At 34.2% G+C, this 15,220-nt stretch overlaps 2 protein-coding genes across 16 annotated transcripts; both read right to left on the bottom strand.

The window, feature by feature from the left end:
• Positions 1-1,461: 1,461 nt before the first annotated feature.
• On the bottom strand, positions 1,462-5,307 carry RRP41L (3'-5'-exoribonuclease family protein). Of its 4 annotated transcripts, none has more exons than XM_039044680.2 (9): positions 5,131-5,307; positions 4,810-4,996; positions 3,955-4,033; positions 3,620-3,722; positions 3,415-3,535; positions 2,826-2,914; positions 2,217-2,366; positions 1,965-2,062; positions 1,462-1,800 (listed from the first exon to the last, which is right to left on the bottom strand). In XM_039044680.2, exons 2-8 carry the CDS (start codon positions 4,949-4,951, stop codon positions 1,970-1,972), a joined length of 777 nt encoding a protein of 258 aa, XP_038900608.1. In that variant the 5' UTR covers positions 4,952-4,996; positions 5,131-5,307; the 3' UTR covers positions 1,462-1,800; positions 1,965-1,969. The 4 variants fall into 4 exon arrangements, with proteins under 4 accessions (XP_038900608.1, XP_090162592.1, XP_038900609.1 ...); XM_090306466.1 differs by having other exon boundaries at positions 4,734-4,996; positions 5,131-5,302; XM_039044681.2 differs by having other exon boundaries at positions 1,462-1,791; positions 5,131-5,302.
• Positions 5,308-6,150: 843 nt separating this feature from the next.
• On the bottom strand, positions 6,151-13,750 carry NCRK (Protein kinase superfamily protein). Of its 12 annotated transcripts, none has more exons than XM_039045915.2 (11): positions 13,342-13,750; positions 12,523-12,749; positions 10,964-11,038; positions 10,712-10,831; positions 10,178-10,288; positions 9,246-9,518; positions 8,846-9,087; positions 8,446-8,742; positions 8,049-8,285; positions 7,579-7,806; positions 6,151-6,816 (listed from the first exon to the last, which is right to left on the bottom strand). In XM_039045915.2, the coding sequence occupies exons 3-11, from the start codon at positions 11,031-11,033 to the stop codon at positions 6,460-6,462; spliced, it is 1,935 nt and encodes a 644-aa protein (XP_038901843.1). In that variant the 5' UTR covers positions 11,034-11,038; positions 12,523-12,749; positions 13,342-13,750; the 3' UTR covers positions 6,151-6,459. The 12 variants fall into 12 exon arrangements, with proteins under 12 accessions (XP_038901843.1, XP_038901847.1, XP_038901845.1 ...); XM_039045919.2 differs by having other exon boundaries at positions 10,721-10,831; positions 13,342-13,735; XM_039045917.2 differs by lacking the exon at positions 13,342-13,750 and adding an exon at positions 12,303-12,393 and having other exon boundaries at positions 12,523-13,073.
• Positions 13,751-15,220: the final 1,470 nt, after the last annotated feature.

Genomic DNA, 15,220 nt, shown 5'->3' with positions numbered 1-15,220 from the left:
TCTACCTCCATAAATGTATGAAATCTATCCTTTTGCTTACTCTATTGTGATTTCATTTTTTTTTTCAAAAAAATCCTAACAAACTATGAGAAAAATAGGGAAAATACAACAAATATTTTATAACATATAGAACTAGAGATGACTATGTAGCCCTACATGATGATAATCTCCATTGTGATATGTATTTTTCTCACCCAAAAGTACAACAGACTCTGAGAAAAATGAAAAAAAAATAACAAAAAAATAAAAATCAAGATAAAGATGGTCATCATATTATCGCTACGTTAAACATGACCATCTCTAACACAATAAGTTATAAAATGTGATAGTGTCTTCTGACGTAAGCAGAAAGTTAGATTTTATACATTTGTGGAGGAAGGGTCATTAATCATAAAAGGCTTGTGAATAGGTCATTCGTACAAAAGAATCCGAGACCGAGAATTCTATCTAAAAACACTACTTTTGATTAAGTTGTTTAAAAAACTCAACGACCCAAAAAAATCGATCAACCTAACCGCGTTCGTTAGGTTACGAACTTTTTTGGATTGGATTCAAATAAATGAAAATTTTATAGATTGGGTTGGTTCATAAGTCACTAAAATAACTCAAACCAACCTGATCTTTTTATTAACTTTAAAATGTAATTTTTTTGGCGTATGTACAATTAGATATACTATATTTATTTTAGTTTTCTTTAATTTCATCAATTTTTTGGATAATTTATTTTTCAACAACTCTTAAAAATAGTTTTTTTTTGCACTTTAAAAAAAGATTATACATTATATAAATTGAAATTAAGTTGTTAATCTTAATTCATATGTGAAAATAGTTAAATCGAATTTTTACGTATTACCATTTTACTTCCTTTTATTAATAAATAAATAAATAAATAAATGACCCAAGTAATCCAAACAAACTCGATCCAAATGTTTCATGATTGACTTGGGTTGGATTCAATTTTGAATGAGGGTTATTTGGATAGAAAAATATTATAACTCAAATAATTAGATTGGGTCTAAAAAGTCCTTCAACCCAACCCAATCCAATCACGAACACCTCTATCCAATTCAAAGAGAGAATAAGCTGGGGAGGGAAATTTTCAACAGAAAAGTTAAAGCTTGCATAACATTGACTTTGTTCTACTATACTTCAAACTACTCAATAAATTTTAAATGTTTAAGGACCCAAATGAATGTCTCAAAATTACAATCATCAAAATAAAAGAAAAACTTGCCAAGAGAGCAGGCAAAGTGGCTACAAATTCATTGCGTGTCAAAAAGAACAATAAATATTTCATAATTAATTCTAGTTTTAGGATACTAATAATAACATAGTCTAAATAGGCCTATTCTTTCAGCCAGATGAGTGAGATTTAAAATGTACAGTTCTTGTTTACAAATTACTTACCCAACTAAAATATTTCCAACGTAAAAGCAAAAAGAGCAAAAAGAACCGATGAGATTTTGTGAATTAGTCAATTTATAAGGGAGAAAAAAACTAAAAAAAGAAACAGCATATAGTTTCAAAAGCATAATCAATGGATGTTGCCTATATATCAAATCTCATGTTAACTTAGAAGAATCACTTTCAAATAACGAAAATTGACTTTGAGGAGAGAATTGACTTCAAAATGGGCCGTGGTAGAACCGGAGAGGTAGGAAGATAAGGCTTTGACTTGACTGACCAACACTATGAATCCAAATATAGTTTCAAGTCAACTTTGCTTCTTCAGCCATTGCAATTGATTTGCTGTGGCCGGCCACCAACCAAGCTAACCAAATGAAAACTTCTCTGCTTTTCCTTGGAAGAAGAAAAATTGCTACTTTTACTTTGATGCAGAATCCAAATCAACCATTTTCCAAAGATTTTACATACTTTTCTTTCTCATCAAAATTGGGGATGGAGGGGGAGGGGGGTGTTGGGATTTCTCAACTAAAACTAAAAGAGATAACATTAAACTTTACTCTTTTTATTCCTCAGAAATGGTGGCGGCAGATTCCTTCAAGCACGACCGCATGATCTCCACGAGCTTACATGAAGCATCAAGGCAAAGCTGCATACCCTTTGGTGGTAAAAACAAATAGAAAGAAACCATCATCAGATGATGTTTTAGTATTAAAAACTTTCTTCAGCATGAATAAGACTGTAAGACTGTATTTACTTCTCATGACTCTAAAAGAGGAGTTGACCGACGAAGTTAAGAGTTGATGATATACCTCATTAATTTTAGCAGTTGACCATTCGCCTGTAATTGTGAGCTGAGTGACTTCGTAACGAGATGGCATACAGGTTATCATAAGACTTCCATCTTGGTAGTTTTCTTCTTCCAACGTAGGATCAATAAGAAGATTCTTACCAAAGCAGCTCTAGTTAACAGGTGAGAGTAATCGTATCAGAACTTAAAATAGTAATTCGTAAGGTAGACACCAATCACTTGCATGAACATGATATGACAAAGAACCATCAGTGCTTTATGTTGGAAATAAGAAGGCAATAGAAACAGGAAAAAAAAATAATAAAGTTCTGTCTTCAAGACAGCCAAGGTCATTTTATTGTACAAAAATATCCACCTCAATTGTACAGAGGAGAAAATAAGCCACGGAACACAGAGAACTACAATCTCCTACTTTCAGGATTCAATTATCAGCAACCCAAATAACGTATGCGAATTTCATAACCATTCACGATCAAAGAGCTTGTTGAAAGGAAAGAGAATGCATAACATACTTAGCAAAATCAAATACATGTTGAAGAAGGATTTAATGCTAGAAATACAAAATTAATTGCAGTAGGAACAGGAGAGTTAAGAATGTGCACATGCATACCACAGAAACTGAGGCAACAAGATCATAAAGCATAATTCCAGCATCGGCAAGAGCAAGGCTGGCACATGATATTACAACAGGAAGATCACCTGCAACAACAAAATATCAATCTAGGTGAAAAGGTAACCTTAGTTGCATGCTTAAGTTTACATAAAAAGTATAAAATCTGAGTGTGTTGCAGAGAGCTAAGGAGAAAAGTCAATTCTGGCTCCAAAGTGATGCCAACAAGGACAGAATTCACATCATGAATACCTTGATATGGAAGTCATTGCTAACAAATAGTTACAAGGCCCAATGAGAATAGCTAACATTCTCCACTTAAATTAATGGACCATTGTTTTAAAAAGAGACAATAACCAGCAACCGAAGTTTCCATACTGTAATTTGATTATTCCAAAGGGTCTTAGTTTGTTCCACTTCAAAATTACAAGTCAACATACTCCCAAATGCAAATAACTAATAAGCTTAGAATACTGGTTCATGTTCATTAACCTTGATAGCACATCTTCTTGAAAAGGCCTGCTTATAGTTCATAACCATACATCGTTTCACCATTCAGACCATCCATCTAGAAAAATCTTATACTTACTGCCTCCAGATTCCAGCACCAAGGCAAATACATCCACGGTTGTCTTGGGAAATGTCTCCAACATTATTGCCCCTTCCAAAGCTTTATGTAACATTGAGGAGAACTCCTTGTTTTCTGATCCCTAACAATATGAAATTGAGACAAAATGAGATAATCAGATGACAGCAGTATAAACTATATTGAACAAGAGGGATATCTTTCACACCTGTCCACGAACTGGAGTGGAAAATGTTGTATAACTCACACTACAATTGAGCCGGCCAATATCACTGTACATCATTGCTTTCTTACTTTCTCTAGGGCCAAATCTGATGCAAAGAATACAGCATTTGAATAAAGAAGGGAAACTGGAAAGCTCTTAGTTCATGCACACAAAGACTACAAAAAAAAGTAGCAAATGATTTAAATGATAAAAGGAAAGGAACAGCAAGTTTATCAAAAGGAAAACTAGGATTTAGGCATTGATATTCGAACTCTCATCAACAAAGAGAAACCTAGAAATCACGAAGAGCACAATACTTGGAGTAAGCTCGAACTTACACAGAAACAATGACCTTGGTATTACCGAACTCTGCATAAGCAGATCCTGAAGCAGCATTTACAGCACCAGTCCTAAAAACTGCAAATGAATGACGACTTCAGTTTCTACAAAAATTATGTTTTCAGTATAGATTCAACAACAAAAATATAAAACCACCACATATGTTCAAAATCCCAAGTTAAGGACTCCATGATCAACTACCAACTGAACTGAGTCATGCCACCAAGGAAGAACCTTCCAGTAAGACTTCAATGTCAAGAATCAGGATGACAAATTCTTAACCATGCTATTCCTACTTCCCAGTCAATACCCGATTTATTAAGATCATGGCATCAACCAATTTTGCCATTAAAAGAAACAAAGAGCTTTCTTTTCTTCTTTTTAAGATCATGGCGGTGAAAAAGGAAGAGTCATATGACCATTCCCTAGGAAATCCTTGTCAATAAACTAAGATACTTAAGTTTATTAGATAACTTGGAGTTCCATCTCAAAACCAATTGGTAAGGAGAGGAGTGACCCATCTATCCTATTATGATAGAGAGGTCCCTTGATCGTTCCAACGGGGCATTTTCAACAAAATCCATTGTCATGTTATCAGGAATAGCTACCATAAGTATACAAATAAAGAGCAAATTTGATTGCTCGTGTGGTCTCGCATTGAGACAGCAGAAATAAAGCCCGGTTGCTCAGTACTTATGATAAATTGATTGAGAACGATAAGCTCAAATTAGCAGCAATTAGAAAGAATACTTAAACAGACATTAAATGAAACAATAACCTAATGCTATATTATGTGGACTAGAGCACCGAGACAGAGCAAATAAGAAAAACAGAAACGGGCAAGATAGACACACAAGCAGGCCGGCATTGGTGGAAGCCTCGGCCATCGGAGCGAACCCAGTCGACGTCGCCGGTTCTGAAGATGGGTGGCCTAGTTTTCTGGATAGTAGGAGACGGAGAATACGTTGTGGTAGTTGGTGTCGCTTTTTTAGCCATTCAGAACGCCAATAAATTACTCCGTCGATAAGTTGGACAAACTTCCTGAGGTTTGGCACACAATGAAGGAATTCAGGAGCTAATCTCTATGGAAAAACACACAAAAAGTTGCATTGCGACAAAAGAAAACTGGCAATCAAAATCAGAATTTAGGGTTAAAAAACCCAAAAAGATCGTACCTGCGGCTATCGAAATAATGAACACAAAAACCCAGAATCGATCGGTTTAAAGAATGGTGTATTCAAAGAGATTGAAAAAGAGTCTGTGTTTGGGGGAGGCCGAAGAGCCAAAGATTGAGAAACTGACGCTCGGACGCGGGGAGTGCTATTTTAGTCTTTTTCTTTTCTCTTTTCTTTAATATAGTTTTCCCTATAATTTAAATTTAAACCTCTCAGTCTTATTATTTTATTGAAAATAAATAGGCAAATGGCTTACGGAAAATTAGGCTCAAAGTGAACTTAACTCGATGATTTGGCTTTAAAAAAAAATTAGGTTAAAAATAATTTAGGCAAATTTAGTCCTTATATAATTTATAACAATTCAATCTCTATAATTTTAAATTTCAAACAGTTTAGACTTTGTATTTAAAATTTATAGTATTTTAATCCTTACTTCATAACAAATAAGTGTCAATTTTTATTATGTAACAATTTTGTGTTTAAAATAATTAACAAGCACATTTTATCATGTTTACATAAAAATTTCATAAATCTTAAAAATAGTTTTCCCAATCGAAATTAAATATTATGAGTTTTAACCTTTAAGACCGTTTGGGACAAGAAATATTTCAAAACTTTCATTTATTATAGTATTTACTCTTTTACATTCATCATTTTAAAATTTTTTTTGTTACGATATTTACTTTTTCATTTTCAAACTAAAATAGTTTACATCTCAAACACATTATTATAATCCAAATTAAAATGATCCACACTCCAAACATGAACTATTATAATCCAACTATAATAACTTAGAACTATAATAATCAACTCCTCACCTCAAACGTCCCACTTAATTGTTGTCCGAATTGTTCATTCCAACCGAGAAGCAAAAATGAATTTTTAACCGATCAAATAAGAGCTGTCAAAATTTTACATGACGGGAACCTTGGAGGAGGGTTGATGGGGAAAGGCAGCAAAAATTACAAAACTTGATAAGTAAAAACCAGTTTTATCTCACAGCTGTTGTAATAAACTTGGTGACCTATGAAAGCTAATAGATTAATTGATTTCAAATATTCAAGAGAGAACAGAAAGCAGACTCTGTGACATTTCTTTATAGTTTTTGCCTAACAATATCTGTACATGATCAAAATTATATATGATACAGCAGTAAAACACAATGCTCTAATAAAGCACCCAGTTTTTCCCCTTCCTACTGTTTTTATATGCAGGTTGATGGGGAAAGCCAAGGAACAAATTTGGGACCTCTTCATTTTGTGGTGTCTAAAACTGTGATTGTGTTGTGAGCTTCTGATCCTCTTGCTATGTTCAGGTAGTGTTAGCCTTCTACGACGAAGATTTGACATTCACAATGCAAAATGACTCGAACCGAGGCTCAGTCAAGTCTACTGTTTCATCATCTGGGGCTCGGACTTGGACATTGCAGCCCTTTAAAGTCAAGGGTACGAGTCTTTGCATGTGCTCAAAAGAAACAATATCTTGGTTGTCATAGTTGCCAGCACAAAGTGAACAATCAATATCCAACGGTAGCGAATAGCGGTCAAGACATTTGCAGGATGAAGCTTGCCTCGGCATCACATCATTGATGCGAATCACCTCTGTATGGACTTGTTTCCCTATAGGATTCATGATATCATCTACAATGTCTGGTTCACTCGCCACACTACAGGCTGACAGCCTCTCCTTCATAAATCAAACAAAAAAGAAAAAAAATCAAACAGTCATCTGATGTGAGTAATGACCCATGTTGTATATCAGAGTGCTCGTCAATAATGGAGGCCTTGTGCAACAAAAAGTCATATAAGTGCTTTAACAATCTTAACGGGTAGGACATCTAAAGTCCAAAGCTAGCTGTTAAGTTTGTAACTGTAACAGTCAGACCCCTAATTATGGTAATAGTAGGATTATTAGTAGAATATTAGTATGATTATTAGAAGGGACATATTAGTAAATAGAGGGAGTGGATGGGGAGCCAGGAGTGAAGAATCTTGTGGGATTTCCTATAGGTAATTTGGGAGACACTAGTCTTTTCAAAAGGCTGGGTTATCTTGTTACTTTTCCTATAATATTACATTATACTTCCATCTACTTCCATATTTGAGTGTTCTTGAGTTTTCTGTGTTATTCTTAAGTGTTCTTGTTAGATGGTAACCTAATAGTAACTAAAGCAGTTGGTTTTTAACCTAAGGTTGGTTTGATACTACTCTCACCACCATGGAACTGAAGATCAGAGATGGAAAGCTTTTTGAGCAAAACAAGAAGGATTCAGCTGTAATGCACTACAAGGGTCCTATAGCAGTTAGCAATTAAAGAATGGCCAACTTAATATGTGGATGGTTCTTAAATTCCCTTGTGACAATGAGTTATAGCGGCACAAACAATCAGTACCATTCAACAAAAGAAACACTAATCGAAGCAAAGTTAGAGATAACTAACATGACATACCTGAAAAACGTTTGCAGAAATGTTATTCCTTCTTGATTTATCTGGAGTTATATTTGAAAGAACTTGAACAACTTCAGTCATGGTAGGTCTAGCATCAGGATCCAACAGCAAGCATTCCTTTGCTAAATAAGCCATTATTTGCATCTCTTCCTCTGGGAACATTCCATCTAAATTTGGGTCGGGCAACTCTGTTATGACTCGCCTACTATTTTGCAACCGGGGAGCAGCCTAGGAAAAGATAAAAGAGTATTCTGATCTACATTAGTAACCGATTCCAAGATGATCAATCCACCATAAAATTATTTCTTTTGAGAGTAATTAGGTGAACGATGGATGAACAAGATACTAAAGAAAGCTTATCTTATCTTATGAAAATGTATGTCTTATAGTACACTCAATAAAGCTATCCATGAAATAGAGATGAGAGCCATGTTTTTTTAAAGTTAGCAAAATGATGAAGTTTATTCTACCCATATTGCAAGGCTTTCTTCTCCTTTGTTTGCTGACTTATGGATGGGATGCTGACCCGTTATAAGCTCAAGAAGAACTACTCCAAAGCTAAAGACATCAGACTTCAAAGAGGCTCTTCCAACAATTGCATACTCCGGTGCAAAATACCCAAAAGTCCCCTGCATTCTAGCAGGAGAACTAGAACAGCTAGGAAGATCATCACCTCTTAACCTTGTAGCCATACCAAGGTCTGTTATCTGTGCATGCATATAAGTAAATTTTGATTACATATTTTCAGCTGCAAAATAGAAGTAATACTTACAAACATGAACCGAAGTATAGAAGAAAAGTAAACAACAGCATATCTTATCGTTAAAAGGTTGGCAGCTTATTTTATAGATTGTAGTCACAGCTTACTTTTGATCTCCAATCTTTATCCAAAAGAATATTTGTTGACTTGACATCTCTATGCAAGATTCTGGGAGCAGCTGCTTCATGAAGATATTCCAAGCCTCTTGCAGCTCCTAAAGCAATTGTAACACGAGTACCCCAATCCATTTTCTCCCCTAAAGCTTTATCCAAACAGTCTCTTAGATTACCCTTTGGCATGAATTCATATACCAAAAGCCTTTCAGTATGTTTCCCCCTTGATTCTGTGCAATAACCAAGTAGAGGCACCACGTGACAATGATGAAGTCTTGATAACAATTGTATCTGAACGGAAAAATGGAAGAATATAAGATAACAATATTTTTCTGCCAGAGATACAAGGAAAAAATGTGTCAAGTGATTATAAAAGGATCGGTGGAGCTGATACTTCTGTTAAGAACAAGTAGTCCACATCCGGTCCTCCTTGAATATTGAGCCGCTTTACCGCCACTGTTCTACCATCCTTCAACTCACCACGATAAACAAAGCTACTTCCCCCACGTCCCACAAGATGGGAGCTTGAAAACTTATTTGTTGCATTTTCCAACTCTGAGTACGCGAATTGGATGATGATCCCACACATACTCCAAGATTTAGTCCTCAACAAGCATTGGTTCATGAAAAAGCATCCTACAAAATGATAAGGCTATCAGCTAAGTGAAGTATATATGAACAATTAAATGGAGAAAGTTGTAATATGAGATGCTAACAAAATGAGAAATATAAGAAATCCATAGAAGTAAGTTAAAAAAAACTGAAAAAGTATAAACCCTGGTAAACTAGCACACCTTTGATGTTATTCACAGGGGAATCCATCAAAACCCTACTATCTGGTGTTGAAGAACTCTTGTGACTAATTAGGTTGGTGAAGCTGTTGTAGCTTATTTGCTTATCTAATGAAAATATTGGAGGTCGAACACGGCACTTGCCCCTTTGACAAAGATAGCAAACCACTAAGATGAAGAAGGCTAATGTTATGATTATTACACAGAGTGAGAGAATAATCACGACCACATTGCTTGAGATATGCCTTTTAGAAGATGGTGACTCCGGAAGTAGTCCTGTAAAGAAGCAATGAAAATCTTATCCAAGGAAGATTGTAGTTTTCTTTAGCAGTACAAGACCTTTTTCTGAGTCCGACACAATAATATATGAATTTTATAGTCATTTGCATTATCTACAAGCCACGCAAATGTAAGAGCTAATATAACATTCAGACAAACATAGAAATAGTGCAATAGACTAGGATAAAGCATAACTAATCCACATTCAAATACACAGCTTCTGAGAAGCTTAAACAGCTGCAAATTTTCCTAGTTAAACAATAAACAATCAACAACCACAAACTTGCAATGGATGCACAAGCAAGTACCAAAAGCAGTATAAAACAAAATGAACAAGCTAAGTTAAATTATTGAAGGCATGTTACCAAATAGAATTCAATAATTTTAAAAAAATAATAAAAATGATAATGATAATAATAATAAATCCTGACAACAATCTAAACAGAGTTCAATAATTGTTGAAAATTATTAAATGATCTTTGCTATTTATATCAATTAAGAAAAATGGTTTATACCCATATATATAAACTCAAGTTTAATTGCCATTTATGCAATTGGTTTTACTTCTTATTGGTGATTAATGACCCAAAAAGAGAAACTACAGAGATACACAGGCACTAAAACAATCAATAATGAAGTGAAAGATTGATGTATACCATAAGAGCAGTTGCATGATGTAAAACAGTTGGAATCACGGTGATCGGCTACAACTTTTGGGAAGCCATCAGTTGAACAAATGCATGTCCACAGTTTTATTCCCCCAACATCTAAATTAAGGTGATAATGTAATCAATATATCACGCAACTCAATAGCTGAATCAATGCACAGCCAGAAATCAAAGCAAGAATTAATAGAAAGTTCATATATGACTGGCTGCGACCTCCCAGTTTCTTGTGTAGAGCTTTTGAAAGAATATCTTTATTATTTTAAATGTGATTGTATCACTTTAAAAAGAGTATATGATTTTCACCAACGTTTTTGGAGGATGTAATGCCAAAAACTAGGTTTCAGCATAAACAATGAGAAGATTATGCTGATTGACATAGAATGAGGAGAACTCAGATGAGGCTCTACCTTCAAGAAGTCCAATAGAATGTCATAGCTTTTTCAACATTGTTGTAGCAACAAATGATAATATTTTGAGGACTCGGGATGACTAGTCTAGAACATTTAAGGACAATGGTTATACCTTGCGTACATGAACAAGATGTAGAACAATTTGCACCAAGTGTTAATCTCTGATTTTCTTGGTATGGAGAAAAACATCTACACGTCCAGTTGCCAGAGGTAGAAGTATCAGAAGTATCAGCTGACACCAAAACATAAATATAGAGTAAGCCTGATAATATCTGAGAGGAAATTTAACCCTAAAATTAATGAAACATTGACCAACACATAGAAGGCAACGTTTGAATAAATATATTTCTTTGGATATACTGACCACAAATGACTTGTTGCATCAAGATAAAACTCATTAAAAAAATGAAGGTGGCTGCCACTTGGTGCTTCATTTTATCTGAGTCAAAAGGAGAAAACGAATTGAAACCAAACAAAAAGTTAAACATGGCAAAATTTGTATTCTACTTCATGTAGAGTGTTTATAAAGAACATAATTCGGTCTAATTGGAAGGGGGAAAAATATGATAAACTTCTCAAGAAGAAAAGAAACAAACAGGTGCTTGCTTTCCGAACTGTGATTAAAAAGCATCAATTGCATAATATTTATTTCATGGCATATTGTAGCATATGCTAATGCATGAAAGTGTTTTTTCGAGCTAAATATTGATGGCACAGCATAGATAATAGAATCCAAGATGAGATGAGAATTATCTTGTTATAACTTTCAACAGTGCTCATTATTCCTAAACCTCACTAGCTACAAACTCAAAAATCTATTCTTCTCTAGTTTAGTACTAAACTAGAGCAGAATTCTGATAGAATATAAGACTACTGAGTTGACACTGAACTAGTGATTTATCATAAAGAAGAAATCAAGACGATCTGCGGATCAGGTGCCTGGATTGCTTCATGAGAACTACAATCTAGTGAAGCTACCATGATCTAATTTCGCCTAAGTGGACTATGAGAAACAAAATATGGCATCAGGGAACAGTAGAGGTTACTGCCACAGAAAATTCTCCTTTGATCAGTTCTAAAATGATTAATTAAGAAATAGGGAGTATATCAGTTGTTCATATTTCCAGGTAGTCTTCAATTAATTTCATAGAAATTTCTGATTCGACACCCCGATGGAGAACAAATACATAAACAGTACAGGTAAATACAGTTTTGGAGAAATTGATTATTTAAGGAAAAGACTGAGCAGGTTGGAATTTGACTAGTTCATGAGTTGGTCAACAACTGTTAAAATTTTCAAGTCATTTAAACCAACACACTGCATATTTAATCATGATACTTATAAGAAAAGTAAGATTGTACTAAATTCTTTATTTTCCAAACATAATTTTACAATGATTTATGAAGACCCTTGGCAATTACTAACTGTTTAAACATTCATCCAGCCAGATAAACCAAACAGGAAAGTGAACCCTAAAATCTTATTGAAGTACCAAGTGTCTGATTGCAGAGTGACATGTGGAACCAGGAAATATAGTCATTTAAACTTCCAATTCAAGTCACATCAAACATTAAGACAACCTGCCAGCCATGTGAAACGCCATTCCGTAACTAATGGCCCCCTCCATCATCAATTCCCCCAACAGAACATTTAAAGTTCAATAAAATCAAGGGAAACATATAAGGCAACTACTTCTCTTTACCTCTTCACGATAATGTACATGCTTTATTGAGATTCTTCAGAACAACCCAAGTAGGGAAGTTGAACATTTAACCAGAAACAGAAAATCTTCACTGCTCTAATCAAATAACAAAGATAATTGAGCAACCACGGACATGGAAGTGCTTTTGTAATGCTACCGTTGATATTTTAACTCCAATTTAAACATCAATTCCAAGAAAAGTAAGAGAAAGGAGACATACCTAGATAATCAAAATAGTGGATTGAGCACACCGACTACAAATTACAAAAAATGGGTGAAAGTGGAAGAGAAAAATTGGCAAGAAAGAATGACAGAAAGGGAATTGTGGTGGACAAAGACCGCTAAAGGTTCGGATATATTCAGAATTGGAATCAGGCTGAAAACAGAACAGAACAGAGCCCATCGACCACCACTCTGAAAGTGACCCATTTGCGAATTCGAAAGGGACTGCTCAACATACAACAAATAACAAGTTACTAATCTCATACTGTCTTACCTTCCTGACATTGTTTATATTTTACTTTATCTAAAACACCATCTCTACCAACGGATAAAACCAATGTTCAAAAGGGGAAAAGAGAAAAAAACAACGGCTATAAGACTACCATACTTGGCTTCAAAGACATGCGAAAATTAGAGGAATATTCAAACCGAAATATAAAGTCGAGTTCCAACGTTTATCCCAGAAATAGAAGAAGAAAATAACAAGGGTAAAGAGAAAAATAAATAAATCATAGCCTCGATTTTCAACGGGACCCGATAATGAGTCCCACATCCCCACCAACCTTGTGTCGGCTATGTAGACCGCCAAATAGCGGACCCTCGTTAATGTGGACAAGAATCATGCATCGATCATCATTGATCGGAATAATCTGGAGCGTCCAAACAATGGACGTTCAGATATAGCCAAAATATGGCCCTGGAAGGAGAATCCAGCTTGGGCTTCCTCCAACCAAGTAACATACAAGTGAAGCTACGTCATGAACAGAAATCTAATTAGACCCATTTGAGATTGATAAACAGTGAAGATTCTGCTTACCCAGTAAAATAATACTCTGTCTCAGATTGCGTGGCTCGAGTATGCTGTTTGTCCTATTGAAACCATAATACCCACCAAGTAAAAGCTCTTTAATCGTGGGGCATAAACTGATTACAAGGTTCTGATTCTTCAATCAAGCTAAAAGGGATGCCGAAATTGGAGAAACGTTAGAGAAACAAAGCGAGAAGTGATGAAGAAGACAACACGATTTCTGATTGAAGCCCATTGCAAAGAGAAGATCGAAGGATTGGAATAAATACAATGGAAGAGAACCGAAGAAGGTTTAATTGATTCTGTTGTAAGAAGCTTGTGATATAGTCTGAGAGTGAGAGTGAGAGTGAGATTGAGGGAGAGATTCAAAGAGTTCAGAAAAAACTAAAGGAGGCGCCACCATGAGGGAGCCGAAGCCAAGGGGTCTGAAATATAATGTGGGGCCTTTTTCTTTTTCTTTTTCTTTTTCTTTTTCTTTTTCCTTTTTTTTTTCCTTTATCTTTAACGATTTATTATTATTATTATTATTACTTTGAGAGAAGATTTGTTATTAATAATAATTATTATTATTTTATGGTCAGTGGACCCCAGTTTTCGTCGGCTAGATGTCACGTGGCAGTACATGTCGGGCTTCTTCACATTTTTCGGGAATTGATTTGCTAGAAACTCGAAGCGGCTTCGATTGGATAAATCATATATTATTATAGGTTTTGTTTAGAACTCATTTTATTTTTTAAGAAAAGTTTTTAAATTTCATATTACTTCAATTTTAAGTTCGTTATATTTTGGTTCATGCTATATTTTAATCTTGTAGCTTTTAAATTTGTTTGATCTTGATCTTCAAGTATTAAAATATTTATTTTAGTCATTAAACTTTACATAAACAATCATTTTCATTATTATTATTATGTTACTTTTCTATGTTACTCATAGACTTATTTGGTTTGAAATTGTGTTTGTATCAATATATTAATACACTATACACATACTCAAAACTATCTCGTTAATTTGATAAAATGAGCTAGATCAATTAAATTATGATGCGAAATAAACGAAATCGACAGGCAAAGAATAAATGATAACAAGAAATCAATGCATAGATATACGTGATTTATCAACACAATATCAGCTAGGTCCACATACGGAGGGAGGGAGTACTTTTATTATTAAAGAAAAAATATCATAAAATACTAATATAGAGACGTCAATGGGAATAAAGTGGTTTATTATGGCATCCCTCTAAACCATATACCCAAAAACAAAAATAACTTTTAATATGCATACAATTTAAGTTTTTAGGGCACATGCTTAGTCATTTGGAGCACTAGATAACATATTCAAGGTATTCCTACAAATTATATTTGATTTGTTGATTTGCTAGTTATATTTATATTTAGTTTATATAATTAGTATCAAAATTTTAAAATACTCATGTAAAATGACTCTTAGAAAAACATTAAACAGTTGAATAATACTTCGGTGGCAAACTGGGCTACACCCATTTTTCTACCACCTCATCATATGGCAAAGTGTGGTTGGCCTATTGAGTGAGATTACACAAATATGAGTAAAGCTCAAGAAACATCTAATTATTTTTCAAATTAATTCAAGCTTACTTTAACAAATAAATCGCTTAAAGTCAAATATTCAAGCCTGCTTTCTTGTTCAAAAGCATATATTTGTGATAGTTGAGTTACTCACTTTGATAACTTAAAATGAAAATAAAAATCAATCATAGGTTCCATTTCAATTTAAAATTTCGAATCTTATTCCTAATTTGTCCTTTAATTTTGAAATTTTAAAATATACTCAAGATTATTTTTGTCGACAATCATATGTGTTGGCTTTTTGGCTCTTAATCATCAAATAATTAATTTTAATTAATTAA

The sequence above is a fragment of the Benincasa hispida genome, chromosome 10 (assembly GCF_027475165.1).
Source record: "Benincasa hispida cultivar pf3 chromosome 10, pf3_genome.v1.1, whole genome shotgun sequence".
Classification (NCBI taxonomy): domain Eukaryota; kingdom Viridiplantae; phylum Streptophyta; class Magnoliopsida; order Cucurbitales; family Cucurbitaceae; genus Benincasa; species Benincasa hispida.
The sequence above is the reverse complement of the archived record's forward strand: the minus strand, read 5'-3'. Positions and strand labels throughout refer to the sequence as shown.

What these genes read in the sequence shown, in the direction of transcription:
- NCRK (XM_090306468.1), bottom strand. Translation starts at nt 11,087, where the DNA reads ATGTTTAACTTTTTGTTTGGTTTCAATTCGTTTTCTCCTTTTGACTCA. An exon ending in GATGCAACAAGTCATTTGTG is followed by an intron (nt 10,832 to 10,963) that starts GTCAGTATATCC and finishes TTTTGGTGTCAG; the next exon opens with CTGATACTTCTGATACTTCT. An exon ending in ATAAAGATTGGAGATCAAAA is followed by an intron (nt 8,286 to 8,445) that starts GTAAGCTGTGAC and finishes ATGCATGCACAG; the next exon opens with ATAACAGACCTTGGTATGGC.
- RRP41L (XM_039044680.2), bottom strand. Translation starts at nt 4,951, where the DNA reads ATGGCTAAAAAAGCGACACCAACTACCACAACGTATTCTCCGTCTCCT. An exon ending in ACCAAGGTCATTGTTTCTGT is followed by an intron (nt 3,723 to 3,954) that starts GTAAGTTCGAGC and finishes TCTTTGCATCAG; the next exon opens with ATTTGGCCCTAGAGAAAGTA. An exon ending in GGTGCTGGAATCTGGAGGCA is followed by an intron (nt 2,915 to 3,414) that starts GTAAGTATAAGA and finishes TTGTTGTTGCAG; the next exon opens with GTGATCTTCCTGTTGTAATA.